The sequence below is a fragment of the Callospermophilus lateralis genome, chromosome 3 (genome assembly GCF_048772815.1).
Source record: "Callospermophilus lateralis isolate mCalLat2 chromosome 3, mCalLat2.hap1, whole genome shotgun sequence".
In the NCBI taxonomy this organism is placed as follows: Eukaryota; Metazoa; Chordata; class Mammalia; order Rodentia; family Sciuridae; genus Callospermophilus; species Callospermophilus lateralis.
The window spans coordinates 7,240,072-7,258,836 of NC_135307.1; the positions used below are offsets into that span (position 1 = coordinate 7,240,072).

The window sequence follows — 18,765 nt, forward strand, 5'->3', positions numbered from 1 at the left end:
CTGCAGGTCTGTGGGTGTGGCTTGACAAAAATGAGCCTGTCACACCCACTCTGGGAAGCGTCTGCCCATCTGGTTCCTCACGCGCTGGAGGTGGGCTGAGCAAGGGTAATGCTGCCTGCCCAGGGTCATGATCACCACGTTGGAGACGGAGGCTCAGGATGGTTCACCCTAAGGCTCCCACTCCTAGGCATTGGGACAGGTCAGGGAATAGGAAGGCCTTGGTATGAGAGCAGTTCCTGGCAATATGACCCTGGGAAGCCACCCCACAGAGGGCCACTAAGACCTCTTCTCTGATCTCAGGACAGAGCACTGCCCTTCGTCCCCCTGGTGGGGGCTGATCACTTTCACCCCATGACCCTTGGAAGCTACCTCTCCACAGGCAAGTCCCCCAGGTCAGAACTACCTCTTGGTGCCCTTGGGAAGGTGGAAGTAAGTGACAGATGGGCAGCGGGTGGGGCCTGCCAGGCTATTAGCAGGGTTGTGTAATGAAGGCCAGCGGCCTCCCTGTAAAACACCCGGGCTCCCGCATCCTTCTGCACAGTGTCCTCGCTCACTACAGGACGCCCCTAGCACTACCTGGGAGGCTGGCCGCTGCTGGGTGTGGGTTACCTTCTCTGGATGTCCATCTCCTCAGGAGAGGGGCCATTCTGCACCTGACGCTGGGTGGAGGGGCCTGTGGGGCAGAGAAGCACAGAGCAGAGTGGTCAGTGGAGGCAAGAGACCCACCAACAGCCCGACCGCGCCCCTCTGCTCCTCCTGCCACAGAGGATGGCCCTGGGCTCCGGACAGAGTGTGCTCTTGCACCTGCACTGACACTGCTGTCACCCCCTCTCTCCCTTCTCGGGGCTCCTCCCTCTCAGCCAGACACAGGATCTGACTCAGATGGAAGGTGGGGCCCCTGACACTGAAGGCGACGTCCTCAAGCTGAGTGAAGCCCAGGGCCAAACCGGACCAGGGGCCTGAGGGCGGAGCCCGGCCTGCCCAGCACAGGCTCCACTGCACGTGGGTAGGTCCTACCTATTGTCCTGCCTCGTGCCTCTTCTCTTTTAAAAGGTTGCCTCACCCTCCAAAGATGGATTTTTTTAAAAAAAATATTTATTTATTTATTTCTATTTATTTTTTTTAAGGTGGACACAATATCCCCATTTTTATGTGGTGCTGAGGATCGAACCCAGGGCCTCCCGCATGCCAGGTGAGCGCGCTACCACTTGAGCCACATCCCCAACCCAAAAATGGAATTTTTGAAGCAAAAAGTTTCTCCAAATTTCCATTAAAGCTGGCTTTGAATAAAACCTGTTATTTTCTGCCAATTGGACTCTAGATTAATTTGTGAGCAGTAAGGAGTTTGTTGCCTGCTCCTTCGCCAGCCGCAGTGTGGACAGCAACAGATCCAGACTTCCGCCTGGTTAAAAACGGTCTCTTTTAGCTGCTGACCCCCCTTTTGCCTTCAGATGATACTTGCTGCTTCTGCGTCCTTAACTGCCACGTCCCTCCTGATCCCCTTGGCACTGACTCCAGCCTGAAATCACCAGCAGACTTGGAAGGGCCAGACCCAATAAGCCTGTTTTATTCCACTTAATTGTTTTTTCTTTTGTGGCAGTAGGGATGGAACCCAGGGCTGCTCTACCACTGAGCTTCATCCTCAACCCTTTTTGAATCTTATTTTGAGACAGGTTCTTGCTAAGTTACCCAAACTGACCTCAAACTTGTGATCCTCCAGTCTCAGCCTCCTGAGTTGCTGAGATTATAGGTGTGCGCCATCACACCAGCATTTTTGACACAGAGAGGGTGGGTGTGAGAACCCCAGCTGGAACTGGGGGCAGAGCCTAGGTCCTCTCTGCCCAGGGCCACCCTGCTGCCAGCAGCAGGAGTCTGGAGCAGCTGGGGGGAGCAGGGTCCTGCTTTCACTCTTGTGCTCAGGGCTGACTTGAAGCCTCCAGGGCCACATCCGACCTGGGCCCCAAAGGCAGGAGCCAGGACCAGGCGAGGCCTGTGGGGGAACCTCGTGGTCAGAAGAGGACTGCTGCTGGGAGTGCGCTCAGGACCCTGTGCCACAGTCAAGACAGAGTCCAGGCTCAGCCAGCCTGGGAGTGAGCCGACTGTGCCTTCTCTGCCAGCTGAGACAATGCCTGGGGGAGGGACTCTGGCTTTGTTTCCACCCTTGAATGAGATGGCACAACAAGAGGGCCCCAATATCAACAGTGATGCGGGGGACACCTCAGCCTTCCAGGTCACAGAGGCCAGGTCCGTGTGGTCCTTCCCACCTTGTTCTCAGGAACATGAGCAATGAATAGGTGAACAGCTCTAGAGCAATGTCCACGTTGAATCCTAGTTCTCACAACCATGAAGACTGCTCCCTCACAGACCTGGGTCAGCTGAAGAACCAGGCCCAGCATGGTCAGGTCACTTACTAGCAGTCTTAGGTACAGCAAGTGGCAGAGCAAGGCAAAGGTACCCGCAAATGCCACCCTGTGTCATAGGTTCAGTCTCACTGTGTGTCAGTGGAGACCAGCTCACAGGCCCCAGGAGAGCCAGGAGCTGCTCTTGGCTGGTGTCCACAGTGGACTGGTGTCCCTGCCCCTTCCCTCATCCTGGCCGAGGCAGAAGGTTTTGAGATGCCCCAGCCTCACATGCTGGGACTCTGCTGTTAGCCTAGCCCAGGCCCAGGCTCTGCTGGGACAGTGGATCTCTGTCTTGTTCTGGGACCTGGTCTCGGCAGCTGGGCCCGCCCCTGAGTCGAACTCTGTCCTTCTCCTGGGGCTGAGCTCCTGTCCTGGCAACCTGTGCAGCCCTAGTCAGGCCTGGTTCCCTCCTTGGACCCAGGCCTGGATGCCTGGGCTCCCCTCACTGCTGCAAGGTCCTCTGTGTCTGTTGGCTGGGTCACTATGACCGGTTCCCCTCCTCTGTCAGGAACCTGGATGGCAGACAGTGTGCACAGTGGTCTGTTGTGGTCATGCGCTTTGGATTCCTCATGAGGCCTGTTGGCCCGAGCTGCCCCGCATCGCTTCAGCAAATGCCTCTCTGGAGGGCAGGGGAAGGCAGACAGGAGCCCAGTCCCCCAGGGCACCATGACCCTTGCTTAAGACACACTTCAAACGTGAGATCCCCGATCCCCACTGTCTCCTGGTCCCTCCCACTGGCCCAGTGGCCCCATGGTAGGTCAGGGCAGAGGGACAGGGAGAAGAGTGACTCCTTCAGGGCAGCTGCTGGCACTTGGGAAGCTTCAGGCAACAGCCCACTGCAGAGAAGGAGCTGCGTCCTGGGCAGGAGCAGATGCCCGTGGGACAGTGCCCAGGTATTAGATGCCCAGATGTCCTGGTGCTAAGCTAACCTCCCTGCAGGATGTGGCCAGAGGCCAGGGTGGAGGACCCATGGAGTCACTTCTTGTCTCCTGAGCTGAGCTGGGATCCTGCAGAATCCAGGGGGAGAAGGTGCCCTGATGCTCCTTCCTGGCCTCCCACAGCTCAGAAGTCAGCGTCTCATTGGTGCCGCCTGAGTCACGGCCTCTCCGTCCACCCCCAGCTGTCTCAGCCTCTCCCTCCTGGACGTGCGCCCAATGGATCTACCGGGCTCTGCCTCTACTCCCCACCCTCTCTCTACTTGCTTTCTACAGTGGCGCTGCAGCCTGAGCCACCTCTGGAGCACACAGACCCAACCCTTGCTGGGTCTCTGAATGAGTCGGGGCTCCTCAGGCTCGGCCCCATCTGTGACTGCTTCTGGACAAGGCTGACCTGCGTCCCTCCACTAGCCGACCCCGCAGTGCTCCCCACCCCAGTGTTCTGTGGACTACTCGATCCCTCTGCCGAGGCTCCCAGGCCCGGCCCGACAGTCACCTCTGCCCAAGGCCCCCCAGTCCCAGTCTCCTTGCTTCACCTCACCCGTGTGCTTCTCCCACAGAGCTCACAACTTTCTGGCTCATATCTCACTGACAGGGGTTGTCCTCTTTCCAGCCCCAGACCTCGGGCTCCTCAAGGACACAGGGTACTCAGCTCAGGCCTGGCGTGCCTCCCATGCTGTGTGTTCTACTGTGCGGAGCTGCGAAGGTGAGTGGGAAGGCATGGCCACCAACCCTGGGGGACAAACCAGGTGGGGGGCTGGGCAAGACTGGCCTGAGTGAAAGCAGACAGCCTAACAGGCTCCTCAGAACTACAGGCCAAGAGGGGAGGAGGGGTGGGACCTTCAAGAGGCGAGTGGCCTCTGGCTCCCTCTCATGGAACCCGAGCGTCATCCAGGTGAGTCCAGCCTGTGGGGCTCGCGCTCATGCCCTTCTGCTTCCATCACGGACGGTGCAGCAAGAAGGCCCCTGCCAAGTGCCAGGCCCTGATTCTGGACTTCCTGGCCTCCAGACAGTGGGCCAGTAAATCCCTACTCATTATGGGTTGCCCAGACTTGGGCATTCTGGTACAGTGACACAAATGGACGAAGACACAGGGCCCCACATTCAAGCTTGTTCAGAGGAGGCTGACCCAGGGCAGCTGTGGGTCTAACCGTTCCCTACCAGGACAAGGGTCTCAGTGCTGAGCCAGGCTGCGGGGCTGCCGACCAGCTCTGTTACATGCTGTGCTCCAGTGTCTGCCAGACGCATCTCTGGCCTTGCACACAGCCGTGTGGGCCTGGGGTCACCCCTGTGCTCAGCACTTGTGATGCCACTCCTCTGTACAGCAGGCACGTGGTGGACACTCATCTGAGGGACACCTCCTAATGGCCTTGTTCCCAGAAGGCACCAGGCGGGGCTGGTGGTGGGAGGGAGGGCACCTGGCCTGAGCTCTGCCCCCACCATGCACTACGTGCCCTACAAGATCTCCTGTCCTCACCTACAAGGTGGGGTACACACTGTTGTGATTTGGATATGAAATGTCCCCCAAAAGCTCCTGGGACTTGCCCAAACCCTGGGACTCAAGATACTGGCCTCAGTGTCCCAAGCTTGTCAAATATGGAAGCTGAACTTGCCAAGCAGCAGGGGCCTGGCCAGCCCCTGGTGACAAGACAACGCTTACCCTCCTCTCCCTCCGGCAAGTTTCGCCAAAGTCAAAACAAAGAGCTTGTTTGCATCACTGACAAATGAAGAGAGAGGGTGATTTCAGGTGGAGCAACAAGCACTGGCCAGAGCAGGTGGCTGTGCCTCCCTGGTGTCACCCAGCTCCAGCCTGCAGCAGGCAGAGCTGCACACAAAGAGCTGTGTGGGGACAGAGGCTGAGCCACAGTGACATGCCCAGGCTCTGTTGCCCCACACCCTCGTGGACTACCAGCCTTCCTGGGGAGCCGCTGCTGTCCTGGAGGCCCACTGCCCAGCTTCAGGGGGACTTCCCTCAGACACCCGCGCCTCCTAAACAGTGGCGACTGAGGGGCGCCTTTCATCCTGGAGGGCCACAAGGTGGGGCACGCGGGGAACATAACCAAGAGGGGAGAGCGAGGCAGGGAGAGGCACTAGGCAGCTCCACAAGAGGGACGTCAGCAATGGCTTCCACGTCACCTCCTCAGGCTGCTCTGGGCAGCAGCAGTTCCAGCCTGAAGGCCAGACAGGCTGGACAAGCTCTCCCGCCTCGCCTGCTCATTCAGGGTCACCCAGAGCGACCAACGACTCTGCTCCTGCTGGTTTGCCGAATGTGGGTCGTGCTAACAGGTGCCTGGGCCCTCTCCAGGGACCAGGGGTTGCCACTGTGTTCTAACCGCTGACCTTTCAGTGGGCCTGCGCAGAGCCCTACAGTGACTTTTGAAGTCGGAGGACAGAAGCTTCTCCCCAGGTCACACCAACACCTCATTTCATTTCCCCTCTGCTTTGCTTTTGGCCCTGGGATTGGGCCCAGGGGCTCTCCTCTGAGCGACACCCAGCCCTTTTCCTTTTTATCTTGAGACAGGTCTCAGTTGCATAGGCTAGCCTCGACCTAGCCATCCTGCCTCAGCCTCCTGAGTCTCAGGGCTCACAGGCATGCACCACCACGTCCAACAACACCACGTGTCCCATGAAGGGCAGGCGGGACGCATGTGTGCAGGCCAATGGTCACTCCGCCTCAGCCTTCCTCTCCCCATGCTGTAAGCCCCCTGCTTCTTTTCCCATAAACACCCCAATTCCTACCCTCGGGAGATGGATTTGAGACTTGCTCTCCATCTCTCCACCTTGTGAAGAGAACGCTTTCTCTTTGGCAGAGTTCAGTTTCTGTGACTGGCCTGCTGCCCAGAACCACGTGGGCCTGGTCTGCACCACACTTGGTGCTCACACTGCACCTTCTCAGAGGCTGTCACGGCACTGGCCTCTGACAGGAAGATCTGATCACGGATTCCAACGAGAGGTCATCACCTGCCCGTGTCCCGGGGGGTGGGTGGGGAGACAAGGGGGCAGGAGGCTGGGCCCACTGTCAGCCACTGCTCAGGGAGAGTGAGCGGATGCAGGCGACACTCCTGCCCACCCCTCGCCCTCACAGCCAGGCAGAGGCACCTGGGCCGGATGCAGGTCATCAGGTGCAGAGGCCTGTAACCCTGCAGACAGCAAGGGGTTTGGGCCACCCCCAGTCTGGCCAACTCTCCAGGACACCTCCTGCTCCCTGTGCTCACCAGCTCCTGGGGCACAGTCACTGGTGGAAGGAAAGGTGGGCCTCAGGGAAACCTCAGGCCTCAGGGTCTCTGACCAATGGCTGACAATAGAGCAGGCGACAAGTTCTGAGACAATAACAGGAGTCCCGGGACCCCAGAGGGCTCTCAGAGCCAGAGCAGTAGCGGCTGCGCAGGGGACTGAGCCTTGCAGCCCTGGAGCACACAGAGGGTGAGGGGCTGCAGGTAGCCAGCAGGGGTGGCAGGAGAAAGCAGTGGGATGGCAGGCAAGGGGACTCACGTTCCTCAGGTTTTGGCCAGACGAAGTACCAGGCCCTGTGCAGAGGCTTCCAAAGGACACCTGGGCACCCTCACGTCCCTCCCAGGACTCCTAGGCACCCTTATGTCCCTCTCAGGACACCTGTGACACTCACGCCCCTCCCAGGACATCTGTGCACCCTCACACCCCTCCCAGGACACCTGTGCACCCTGACACTCCTCCCAGGACACCTGTGCACCCTGACACTCCTCCCAGGACACCTGTGTACCTCACACCCCTCCCAGGATACCTGTATAATCTCACGCCCCTCTCAGGACACCTGTGCACCCTTACGCCCTTCCCAGGACACCTGTGCACCCTGACACTCCTCCCAGGACACCTGTGCCCTGACACTTATCCCAGGACACCTGGGCACCCTTACGCCCTTCCCAGGACACCTGTGCACCCTGACACTCCTCCCAGGACACCTGTGCCCTGACACTTATCCCAGGACACCTGGGCACCCTCACACCCCTCCCAGAACACCTTCACACCCTGACACCCTTCCAGGACACCTGTGCACCCTGACACTCCTCCCAGGACACCTGGGCACCCTCATGCCCCTCCCAGGACACCTGTGCACCCTGACACCCCTCCCAGGACACTAGTGCACCCTGACACCCCTCCCAGGACACCTGTGCACCCTGACACTCCTCCCAGGACACCTGGGCACCCTCATGCCCCTCCCAGGACACCTGGGCACCTTTATGCCCCTCCCAGGACACCTGCGCACCCTGACACCCCTCCCTCCCTGAGCTGTGCTGTGAACTCCAGGGTCTCCCTGGAGACCTGGGGGCTGAAGCGAGGCTCCTGGTGGGTCAAGAGTAGAGCCGGGTTTAACCCCAGGAACAGAGGACTGTGAAGCTCATGCCCCGCTGAGCTACCTGACTGCAGGGACACAGCAAATAGGAGGAGGAGATAGAAAGGGGCAAGAAGACGGGGAGAAGGCACAGGAGAGGAGGGAGCTGTAGCCGTGGAAAGCGCAGGAGAGCTCCGCCTGGAGCATCCCGGCCAAGTGCTTTCCTGGACATGCGTGAGGCCTACCGTGGCCTCTCAGCACCCGTGGCCTCCCTGCCTCTGTGCTCTGGCCTCGTGGTGCCTGGGAGAGACGGGCCAGGAGAAGGTGTTGCTGGGCCCAGCTGTTCTCATGGACAGCTCTGCTGACACCTATCTGGCCAGGGCTGCCCGGAGAGGCCTATCAGGACCACAGGGGTGGCTGCGCAGGCTGGCCTGGTGGGACCTGTGCTCTGTTCCCCTGTTCCTCCTTCTTGCCTTGCAGCCCCTGCTCAGCCCTGGACGGCCTCAGGGTGATCTCTGTGGAGCTCTGCCACTCAGTAGGCAGGTGCTGCCCCTCTAGACCCCTTTCTCATAAAGGAGAAGGAGGGAACCAAGGATCAAGAAGCTCCTGTCTCTACAATAAAGAAGGATGGAGAGGAAATTTGCCAAATTGGTTGCAGTGGCTCCGTGGAATCGTGGGACTCTCCCTTGTTTGGACTTGTGTGTGAGCAGCACCCACTGCCTTTGGATGAACAGGTGGCCAGAGTCCCTGTGGAGACCCTCCTCTGGGACCCACCCCCTGAGGGGTGTGCACGCAGGAGGCAGGAGCCACAGGCTCCTTGGGGGCCCTGCGTTTGGTTTGCGCAGCCTGGGCAGGCAGATCAGGGGAGGTGCTGCTGACATCTCCTGAGAAGCCCTCCTGCCGCCCCCACACACATCCAGCTCTGGACGCCAGCCCCCAGCTCCTCTGGGACAGAGGGACAGGTTTAGTTTCCAGTTCATCTCTGTAGGAAAGTCATCCCTTGGCCTCCCGAGAAGAGGGAACCTGAGATCCCAGGAGTGTCAGAGACAAAGGATCCAGCACCTGCTCCTGGCGCTTGATGGAATTTCTGGCTGGGGAACGGCAGCCACCTGGTCTGAGCTGGCCGAGGCCCAGGCTCTCCCTGGTGCCCTCCTCTGGGCTCTCTCCGTCCCTCTGGCTGGCTCCTTTCCCTCCATTCTGGATGGAGCCTGGCTGCGGCCTCCCTCATGGGTGCCATTCCTCGGGCGAGAAGGCTGGTGTCCACGAGGGATGGAGTCGTGACCCAGGTCTGAGCCCCGGCATGGCCACTACCCTTAGAGTTGCCTGGCCAAGGCCACACAGGAAATGGCGGCAGAGCTGGGACGGGTGCCCAGGAGGATCGAACCCAGCAGGGCTCTGCTCCCGACACTGAGCACACTATGTTCCACCTGCCAAACAGGCAGTCCGCCTGTCTAGGAAACCGAGATGGCTACTGTCCCCACCTGGGGTCCCCGAAGGACCCTTCCCAGCTTGCTTAAGGAACTGAGCGTTCCAGTCTCTCTCGCCTCGTCCTCCCCCACGAGCCCAGGATCACAGTGGCCGATAAACCCCACACAGGTCACCAGTGCCAGCTGATATGCCATGCCTGGAACTCCAGCCACAGATCCTCAAACCTGAGCCCCAGCCCTGGGCTAGGCAGTGACAGCCCAGCTCCTTGGCACCTGAGGGGTGACACTAGGCCCCAGGGCTCAGGCTGTAGAACACCTGCGGGGCAGAAGGCATCCCTAGGACCCATCTGTCCTTGCAATTGTGCTCCAAAGTGGCATGGGACAGAGGAAAGGCCTTCTTCTAACTTTAACAAGTGATGGCGTGAAGCCTGGTGCCCCTTGGGTACCAGTAAGAAGCACCCCTTCCCTGGCCCCTGCCCCCGACTCCTTGCAAGGAGGGATCCTGATGCCCGGACAGGGCAGGGGCTTGCCAAGGTCACGCCCACACCAGGGCAACACAGGGCTGGGACCCAGCCTCTGGCAGCCGGGCCAGAGCAGCCCACAGGCGGAGACCCACTTGGGCTGCCCCTCAGGGGACCACTCAGGCGTAGTCCCACTCAGGGGGGGTGCCTCCCTTTCCTAATAAGCATGTTTCAGAACGTGGAACAAGTCTGGAAATGAACCTGAAACAGAATCAACCACATTAACAATCTTTCACCCCTTATGGTCTATACAGCATCTTTAGCACTTCTGGCCAGGAACCTGCCCCAGTCGTCCAGTGTGGGGCTTACTAGCCCTTCTTTCTAGGTAGGGAAACAGAGCTTGGAACAGGTGAGCAGCTCCCCCAAAGTGGCTCATGTCTTCAGCCAGCAGGACCCCAGCCTCCCGATGCCCAGCCACAGTGCTGCTTCTACCCCGCCACTCCTGCAAGGACGTCACTGTAAGCCCTCCAGCTGGCAGTGACAGATACTCATGCCAAAGCCCAGTGCTCCTGCCCCTGTCCCCCACCCTAGGAGCAGGTAGAAGTGAAAGGAGAGGCCCCGGGCAGCAGGGAGGAGAGGGAGGAGCTCTCGTCACCTACAGGTCACTCTGCAAAGCACGGTGCAGTCACAGTGGCAGAAGCAGAAACAGTGGAGGGTCCACTCCCTGCTGACCATTACGAGCAGGGCTCTGCGGCACAATCTGCAAGGCGCCTCTGGCATCCTGGCCACTTACCTGTCCTTCCTCAGCGCCTGGCTGGTGCAGTGGTAACTGATATGTTGTCCAGCTGCCCACGGGCTTCACCATGTCAATCTTTAATGAAGCTCCCAGCTAACCTATCAGCACCCTCCTGTCCACCTGATTCCAGCAAGCTCCAAGGCCCCGAGGGCTTTCTGGGCCTGTAGGTACACCACAGGCCTCCCATCGTGGCTCTCCTCATGCCTGTGGCTGATGGGATGGGACAAGTGACCAGGAAGTGAGCTGCTAGGCACCAGGTGGCTTCGAGCCTGCTCTCCTGCCCTCTGCAGCCTCCTGGCCCTGGGCTTCCTTTGCTCATCATCACATCTGCTCTTTCCTAACCCATTTCTGACACTCCCACTTTCCTTTTCAGCCCAACCAGCTGCCTGCACAAGATCACCCCTCCAGCATACCTGGGGGCCATCCTGCCCTACTTCCCTGGGCCCACCACTGGGCAGCACAACTCAGTGCCTGAGTCTCTCAGGCACTCTTCGCCCTTCCTCGCAGCGCCAGGTGAAAGCCCACGCCCAGGCCTAAGCCCATGCCTCAAACCTCACCTACCCTCCTCCCACATGCGCCCCTGCGAGTGGCACCAGGTCCCTGTGCCATTGTGTGGTTTGCTTCCTCTCTTTGTACCACTCTTTCTCCTCTCCAACTGGCACACCTGGATCTACTCTTTAGGATCCGGATCAGGTGTGCCTGGCGTGGGGCTCTCCAGGGGTCCTCACCTCGGCCTGCCTCTGTGTCTCTGCTCTAGGCTCCCCCAGGCCTTGTCTGGCATATGACACCCTCGAGGGACAAGTCCCTCTTCTCCACCTGGCTGTGCGCTCCATGAACACAGGGTCCATATCTTATTCACCCTTGTGAGCTGGTGTAAAGCCCAGAAGAGCTGCTCAGTAATCATCCACTCCCACCAGGCTAGGCCCCGGGGACCAGGGTGGGTGTGAGCTGCTCTCCTAAGAGAGGAGAGACGGCAGCAGGAGAAGACATAACACACAAGAGGAAAACGCCACAGAGGGAAAGAACTGGAGAGGCATGTGAGGCCTCAGGGGCCGGCTCTCAGGGAGGTGGTATTTAAGCAGAGACCCAGTGGGGGGGGGAGGGCACGTGAGGTATTTGGAGGAAAGGCCCAGCTAGGCAGAAGGGAACTAGGTGTATGGTCCCTGAGTCAGGAGCTTGCTTGGCACGTTTGGGGAAGGTGAGGAGGCCGGGGGACTGCAGTGGGTGGGTGAGGCAGAGTGGGGAGGAAGCCAGCATAGAAGGACAGCCAGGGACCAGACAGGGTGCCACGCCTGTCATCCCAGCTACTTGGAGGCTGAGGCAGAGGGATCGCAAGTTGTTTTTTTGTTTTTGAAAGGATTCCCATTTTTAATTTTTTTGTACCAAGAATTGAACTCCAGGGGTGCTGAACCACTGAGCCACATCCCCAGCCTTTTTCGTATTTTATTTAGAGACAGGGTCTCACTGAGTTGCTCAGTGCCTTGCTGAGTGGCTGAAGCTGGCTTTGAACTCAAGGAGGATTGCAAGTTTGGGACAAGCCTGGGCAACTTAGGGAGACCCTGGCTCAAAAAATGAAGTAAGTTAAACAAAAAAGTAAATAAATACCTGGTTGGTACGTAGCTCGGTGGCGGAGCACTCGCCTAGCATGTGCGGGGTCCTGCCTTCAAACCAAGACTACACATACACACAAAATGGAAGCAAGCTGGCCAACACAGGTGGGGCCCCGCGGGCTTACGGATGTGGATTCATTCCGAGTGAGACTGGAGCTGTGGGAGCTCCGAGCAAGGACTGAGTTGGTCAGGAGCCGTGGCTGTGTGGAGGAGAGGCGGCAGGGGCAGGCTCTGGGCAGCAGGTGGAGCGGGCGGCGGCTGTAAACACCCACTGGTCTGTGGAGGCAGGCAGGCCTCCTGCCCACACCTGTCCACTTTAGAAACTGAAAGCTGCATCCCATCGGCAGCACTTGGTTTCTGGGCCTGGGGACAGTTACTTACTGATGTATTTGAGCTGCTCTCCTGCTACATGAGCTAACGTTGATAGAAGGATACCCATAAAATTTTTTCTTTTTTCTTTTACCCTTCCTCCCTCCCTCCTTCCTTCTCTTCTTTCTTTCTTTCAATTCAGGGCATCAAAAATTACCCAGGCTGGCTTTGAACTTGCAATCCTCCTGCCTCAGTTTCCTGAGTAGCTGGGATCACAGGTGAGCACCACTCAGGAAATTATCATTCTTACGAAAGAGACTATATACTACGTGAGAAAATAGAAAATGACCATTAGCAGATTCTTCACCGACTTTAGAAGACATGGGCATTTGCTTCTAAATATGGGCAACAGTCAAGGAGGGCTTTGGCTTGGATGTGCAGGCTGGCAGCCTGGTCCTGGAATGGGAACCAGGAGACCTGGGCTCTAGGCCACCTGGGGGCTCTTATTAGAGTGACCTCCGGTAAGTCGCTTAGCTGCTGTGAGCCTCCTAAAGTCCCCTGACAATCTCGGGGATGCTGTGAAAACCCAGGGAGCCTGGGCCTCACAAAGGGCACGGAGAGTTGCGACTCAGCCCCGAGGTGTCACTCCAGAGATGCGCTGGGGGTGGGAGCGCAGGACGATGTCTTGGGACCAGGGTCTCCAGGAACAACACGGCCTGCCTTCTCATGTGCTTCCCAGAGTACAGGCCACACCCCAGCCATCTTATCATGGCAGCTTTGAGGAGGTTGAGATGACCACATGAAAGATGAAGAAACCAAGGCTCTTCCAGCCTTTATAGCCGCTCCACGAGACAGCCAGGAATGGCATGGTCACCTGCCTACAGTCTGTGCTCTGTCTTTCAATCACTTGTGCTGGCCACAGGTGGCGGGCCCTAGCTGGCTCTCACCGACCCTCCCGCTGGTGTGGCCATGCTCTGCAATGGCCCTGACTGGGCGTGGGAGTCTAGGCTGTACCTATGGAAGTCGTTTTGCGAAGCCTGGAGGCAATCTTGCCATTGGGGTCAGGGAGATAACCCTGGGGCTGGCAGAAGGAGAAGGATGTCAACTGCAGTCGAGTGGACAGCCTCCTAAAGGGTGATAGTGCCTGTGGTGGAATGCTCAGAATTCAGGCCCCACAAGGGACATGTCACACTGTCAAGTGCAGAGGGAACCTTACACAAGCGGCACAACCAGGGCAGGTGGGAGCACTGCTGCCCCAAGGCGTAGATGCTCCGCAGACCTGGATTTGAGCACAGACTGCCCATATCTGCGCATTCGGCCACGCTTCTGGTCAGACCTCACTGAGGGCCCCAGCGCCCCAGGCCAGGCCGCTGCCCTCAGAGCTCTCCCAGGTGCTCTTTGCAGGGGCTGAGGTAACCTATGCAGGGGTTTTAAAGAGGGACTTCAGATCGTTAAAGTAACTTTCAGTGACAAAGAACTTTTACACACGGTCTCCTACTGTCCGCAGGACACCCCTGTGACCCATTCTAAGATGGAGAAACGCCTGCCCCAGGGCACATCCTCAGCATGCTGGTGCCGGAATCCAGACAGTCCAAGGCCGCGCAGGACGCTCCTGCAGCATGCACCTCAGGACGCGCGTTCCTCCAGGCAGCTGGCGGGAAGGTGGCCCTCGGTCTGGGGCGTTGCTTAGCAGGCCAAGGTGACGGGTGCGATGTCTGTGTGAGACAATTCCATTGGCCATGTCCCTCAATCACAGATAGCACCCCTCACCTTGAGCCCAGTTTCACAGGCGATGCTGCTGCCGGTCAGGAACTTCCTCTTGGTCTGCAGAGCAGGGTGTGGGGCAGGTGGCCTTGGGTCTGCAAGGTGCACAGGACATGGGAGGGACAGGCGAGTCCACTCCCTCACACTCCATCCCTGCTGGACCTGGTTCTCTCCCTAGGACGTGGGACACTGACGTGGGAAGCCAGCGGTGCTCACAGCTGAGAAGGGTCCACCTAGCAATGCTAAGGATGAGCAGAGGCCACTAGGACACAGGCCAGGGACCTGCCAGGGCAGGTGGAGCACTGCTGCCCCAAGGCAAGCAGAAGACTAAGACCAGACTCCGACTCACAGGCCAGCTTCTTCCCACTGACTCGGTGAGCTCGTGCAGGGCTGGACTTTCCCAGGGCAGGCGTCTTCCTTACCCAGAGGTCTTGGCCAAACTGCTGCTACTGCTAGTTGTACCACTGGCCACACCACAGCCCTTCACATCTGTGCTGCGCTGTGTGCCCCAGAACCTTCTGTACACATCATCTCCCTGCCTCTCCCACTTCACAGATGAGGAAACCGAGGCCCAGGAAAGGGTCCAGAGTCCCTACCACGTACCTAAGCAGCACAACCAGGCCTAGCCCCAGGTCTCCTCAGTGGGCACCACGGAGAAGGGCCGCTAGCTTGGTCAAGACTGGAGGAGAATCAGCATTCCATGTCCCAGTAAGGACACTGAGGTGGCTGAGGGAGGTCACACAGCCAAGGAGCGGAGGGGCCAGGACCAGGGCAAGTCTAGGAGAATAGAACCTGGAGTCTCTGCCAGGGGCTGCTGAGTTCCAGAAGGCACGAAGGCCAGGGCAGCTCAGCAGACCTCCTGGTCGGCTGTCTCTCTGTGCTGAGAGGCAGAGGGGATGAGACTGCACAAACCTGCCACCCACAGGACCAGCAGGTGGGGGACACTGACACCAAAGAGGTGCCCGGAGGAAGCATACTAAACGTGGAGCAATGAATGTGCAGAGGCTGCGGGTGCTGGCCATGCTGCCCCACAGAGGGCAGCAACGTGGACTGGGTGTAGCTGGGCTCTCTGCAGCACATGGCCCTCCAAAGCCCTCGGTGAGGCCAGCAGCCCTCGCTTCCCCTCCTGCCACCAGGGAGGCGGCTCCAGAGTCAACACCCTGAGATCCTGTCCACCCTCACATCTGCCTGTCAGCATAGCTCAGCAGGGGCTGGACTGCATGCGGAAGGACCATGTTCCTTTTTCACGTCACCGTAGCGACTCAGTCCAGGAACCCTTTCTCTAGCAGGTGACCAGACTCCTGCTGAATGAAGACCGGCGGTGTTGCTGTTATTATTAGTGTTTTTCAAGTCATAAGCAGCTAATCCTCATCACGATGGGGGCTTTACAAGGGTCACAGACGCCCAGGACAACATGTGGGTGAGGATGGAAGGGGCAGACTTTGAGGGCTTGCTGGGAGCAGGGGACATCTTCCTGGGGAGAGTGTGGAGAGCAGCAGATTCTCCAGGATGTCCACTAATGAACCTGAGGCCAGCTCACCAATCAGGAAGCAGGGCCCCTGAGCTAACTCAAGCTTCAGGACGGTGTTTTCCACATCAATAAACCAATCTGTCAAACACGGGGAAAGGAGCAGCCAGAGGTAGGCATCTGAGTGGCAAAGCAAAGGGATGGTTGAGGGTGTGGCAGGGAGAGGGAGACCTGAACGGCAGCCATCACGCACAGCAACGTCCTCTGGGCTGCCGGACGCTCAGGCAGCCAGGCCCTTCTCCCAGCCCAGCGCCTCCTGGAATGGTCATGGCGGGTCTTGGAAGCTATGCTTATTGAGTAGCCATCATGTCAGGAAGGGGCTGAGCACTGCCTGAGACGCGGTGCTGTTGCTATAGGGCAGGGGATGGGCACACAGACGTCGAGGAACTTCCTCAGCACACACACACACACACAGCCACGTTCAGGAGTATGTGCATGCACACACATGCACCCGCAGTGACTGTATGCAGGGCACCCAGCTCCAGGCTTGGAGGAACACGGGGATGGCGTGCACATGACTCGTGTCCTCAGGAGCATATACTCATGCCCTTGACACTCCGCAACTCAGGCTGGTGCTGTGGGTGTACAGCGCTGTGATGGGTGCTGGGGTCTGACAGGTCAGCCAGGCCCTGACATTACCAGGTGGCAGGAGAGGCAGGGAGGCCCAGGATCAGGGGGAAGGCGCTTCATCCTGCCCTGGGCCGAGGTCAGGGCCACAGAAGTCTTCTGGGCCAGATACCCAGTGAGAGAAAAATAAGCGCCCAAGCAAGAAGGACAAAGAAGTGGACAGCCAGTCAAGGGAAGTGCAGGAGCCCAGGGACGTGTCAGGGCAAGGGCTGCCACGCTGGGGCCCAGGGCTGGGGATGCTGAGGAGCAGAGGAGGTAAGAAAGCATGCCAGGAGGGACCTCAGGAAGCCTGGCCCCGGCCCTTCCTAGACTCAGCTGGCTGTGTGGCCTCACCTCTCGGCCTGCGTGGTGTTCACTGCGAACACGTAAGTAGGCATGCACATGCGCATATACAAGCATGTGTCATCTGAAGGCTCCTGTGCACCTTCTAGGCACTGTTGGCAAGCTTTCTCTCTCTAAAAAAAAAAACCTCTGGGAATCTCAAGCTCCGTAGAATCCTGCCTCTTTGGCCCCTGTCATTTTTCACAGGAGGGCCATGGTGCTGGGATTGGTGGGCGCAGAGATTCTGGCTTGCACTGCCCTCGGAGGAGAGGAGAGGCGTGGCGGGGCTCCCAGACCCCTCTGAGCTTCAGGTGGTTCCAGATCTTTCAGCTCCTGGGCACCAGCCTCCGCGCTGTGCTGCAGGCTGTCCCTCTCAGAAGCCAGAGCCGGGGCAACAAGACACCCCTCTGTGGCCTGCCAATATGCGTCCAGGTGCTGGACACTGAAGGAGCAAGAAGCTCCAGTAGTGGAAGGAGAGCAGGGCGTGACACTAGTGTCTTTCCTCTGTGGCTACGTGGACAAGCACAGGTAGCAATAAAGCCACCTCCAAGTACATCAGACAGTGGACTTCGCCGCAGCGTGGTGACAGAGGCACATTCATCCCCTGCCCTGAGCTGGGACATGCCACAGGATTCTGCTCTGCTCCATTCATTGTCAAAGGAAATACAAGATCTGTTACTCACTGGAGGCCGTGCAGGCTCTGGAGTGGGCCACGGTGCTGAGGAGAGTGCAGGTGCAGGAGGTGGCTCTCCTCGCAGCACCTGGTCAAGGCTGCCACTGAGATTTAGGGAAGCACCACCTCACCAGTAAACACAAGAGCAAACTGAAGAGCTGGGGCTGGGGCTCAGTGGCAGAGCGCTTGCCTAGCACATGTGAGGCACTGGGTTCACTCCTCAGCTCCTCATTAAAAAAATAAATAAATAAATAAAGATATGTGTCCATCTACAACTTAAAAAGAAGAAGAAGAAAGCAAACCAAAGCTTTCCGTGGACTCATGTGTGCCAAGATTGATGGAAGTAGGATGCCTCATGCAAAGGCTGCAGGCAAGCGTCCCCCATGCTGCATAGAACTTAAACTATGTCATTCATTCTGGAAGGCACTTGGTAGAACATTGAAAGAGTATATGTTGTCTGACTCAGAAACATGCCCTAGGACATAGTGGACCTGAAGAGGACAAGTGTGCAGAGACAAACAACTACAGGAATGGCCTCTGCATAGGAATGCCATCGTGATACACAGGGACAGCCAACACGTTTGAAAGCAGAAAGTCCAGTCAGGGGCCGCGGTGCACAGGTGTAGTTCCTGCTCCTTGGGAGGCTAAGGCAGGAGGATTGCTTGGGCTTGGGTTTGAGGGCAGAGCTTGATGCCAGCCCGGGCAAGGTACTCTCAAGAAGGAAAAAAAAAAACAAGAAGAAATCAAGGCTGCTAATGTCAGACGCATCTCTGCGTGGCATTCCATGAAGCCCCTGGCTGCACGGAGGGTGGGGTCCCCATTCCTGGGCACAGAAAGACAGGCCCTGTTCCTCTACAGCACAGCATTCTGCCACCCTACACACGGGCTTCTGTGGACACTGAGAGTGTGTCCTCCATTCAAGTCATTCCTGACACCAACTACCAGGGTCTGTGCAGACCCCAGGGCCACGGGCTTGGTCCCATAGGACTGGCCCCCAGGAGACACTGATTCCAAGTAGTAGGTCCCCAGGCTGCTCTGGCAGATGGGCTCTAACACCTCCTCAGGTTTGACAGTTTGCTATAACAACTCACATAACTCAAGGACCTCTAGTTACCAAAAGGGTGCAGATGAATGGCCAGATGAGGAGGTCCAGAGAGCGAGGTCCAGAAGACCCCGAGAACAGGGCTTCTGACCCTAGAGTGTGGGTGCCTCATCCTCCCGGCCTGCAGAGGTGCTCATCACCTCAGAAGCTTTCTGGCCCCTCTGCTTGGGGTTTCTAAGGAGGTCCCTCAGGTAGGTGTGACTAATGACCTACTGGCACTGGGTGTTTGGCTCAGTCCCCAACCCTTCTTCTTCCTTGAGGCCATGGGGTAGGGTGGGACGTTCTAAGTGTCACTGCTGGCTTCCTGAAGCAATCTAGGCTTCTAGCCACCAGTGCCTCACTAACTAACAAGACAACACCCTTTGGCTCCAGATATTCCAAGGGTCTTAGAAGCTCCTGTGTCAGGAAGGGGGGGCTAAGACCAAACATTGTAACACAGGTGCTTCCATCACTCCTGCCGCCCAGGAACTTAGGTAGCTTTCTGTGCCAGGAGGTGGGCAG

The 18,765-nt window shown here is 58.2% G+C and overlaps 2 protein-coding genes across 4 annotated transcripts in view; one reads left to right on the top strand and one right to left on the bottom strand.

The window, feature by feature from the left end:
• The window catches only part of Degs2 (delta 4-desaturase, sphingolipid 2), a 32,261-nt gene extending 31,321 nt beyond the window's left edge, over window positions 1-940 (top strand). The window contains exon 3 of the mRNA XM_076847966.2: window positions 861-940. Within this exon, the coding sequence (XP_076704081.1) occupies window positions 861-902 (42 nt within the window). The 3' untranslated portion in view covers window positions 903-940. The remainder of the gene's footprint in view (window positions 1-860) is intronic.
• Window positions 1-18,765, bottom strand: part of Evl (Enah/Vasp-like) — a 101,555-nt gene that overhangs the window by 14,592 nt on the left and 68,198 nt on the right. For all 3 annotated transcript variants that reach the window (XM_076847963.2, XM_076847961.2, XM_076847962.2), the window contains exon 4: window positions 610-673. In XM_076847963.2, coding sequence (XP_076704078.1) covers window positions 610-673 — 64 coding nt within the window. The remainder of the gene's footprint in view (window positions 1-609; window positions 674-18,765) is intronic.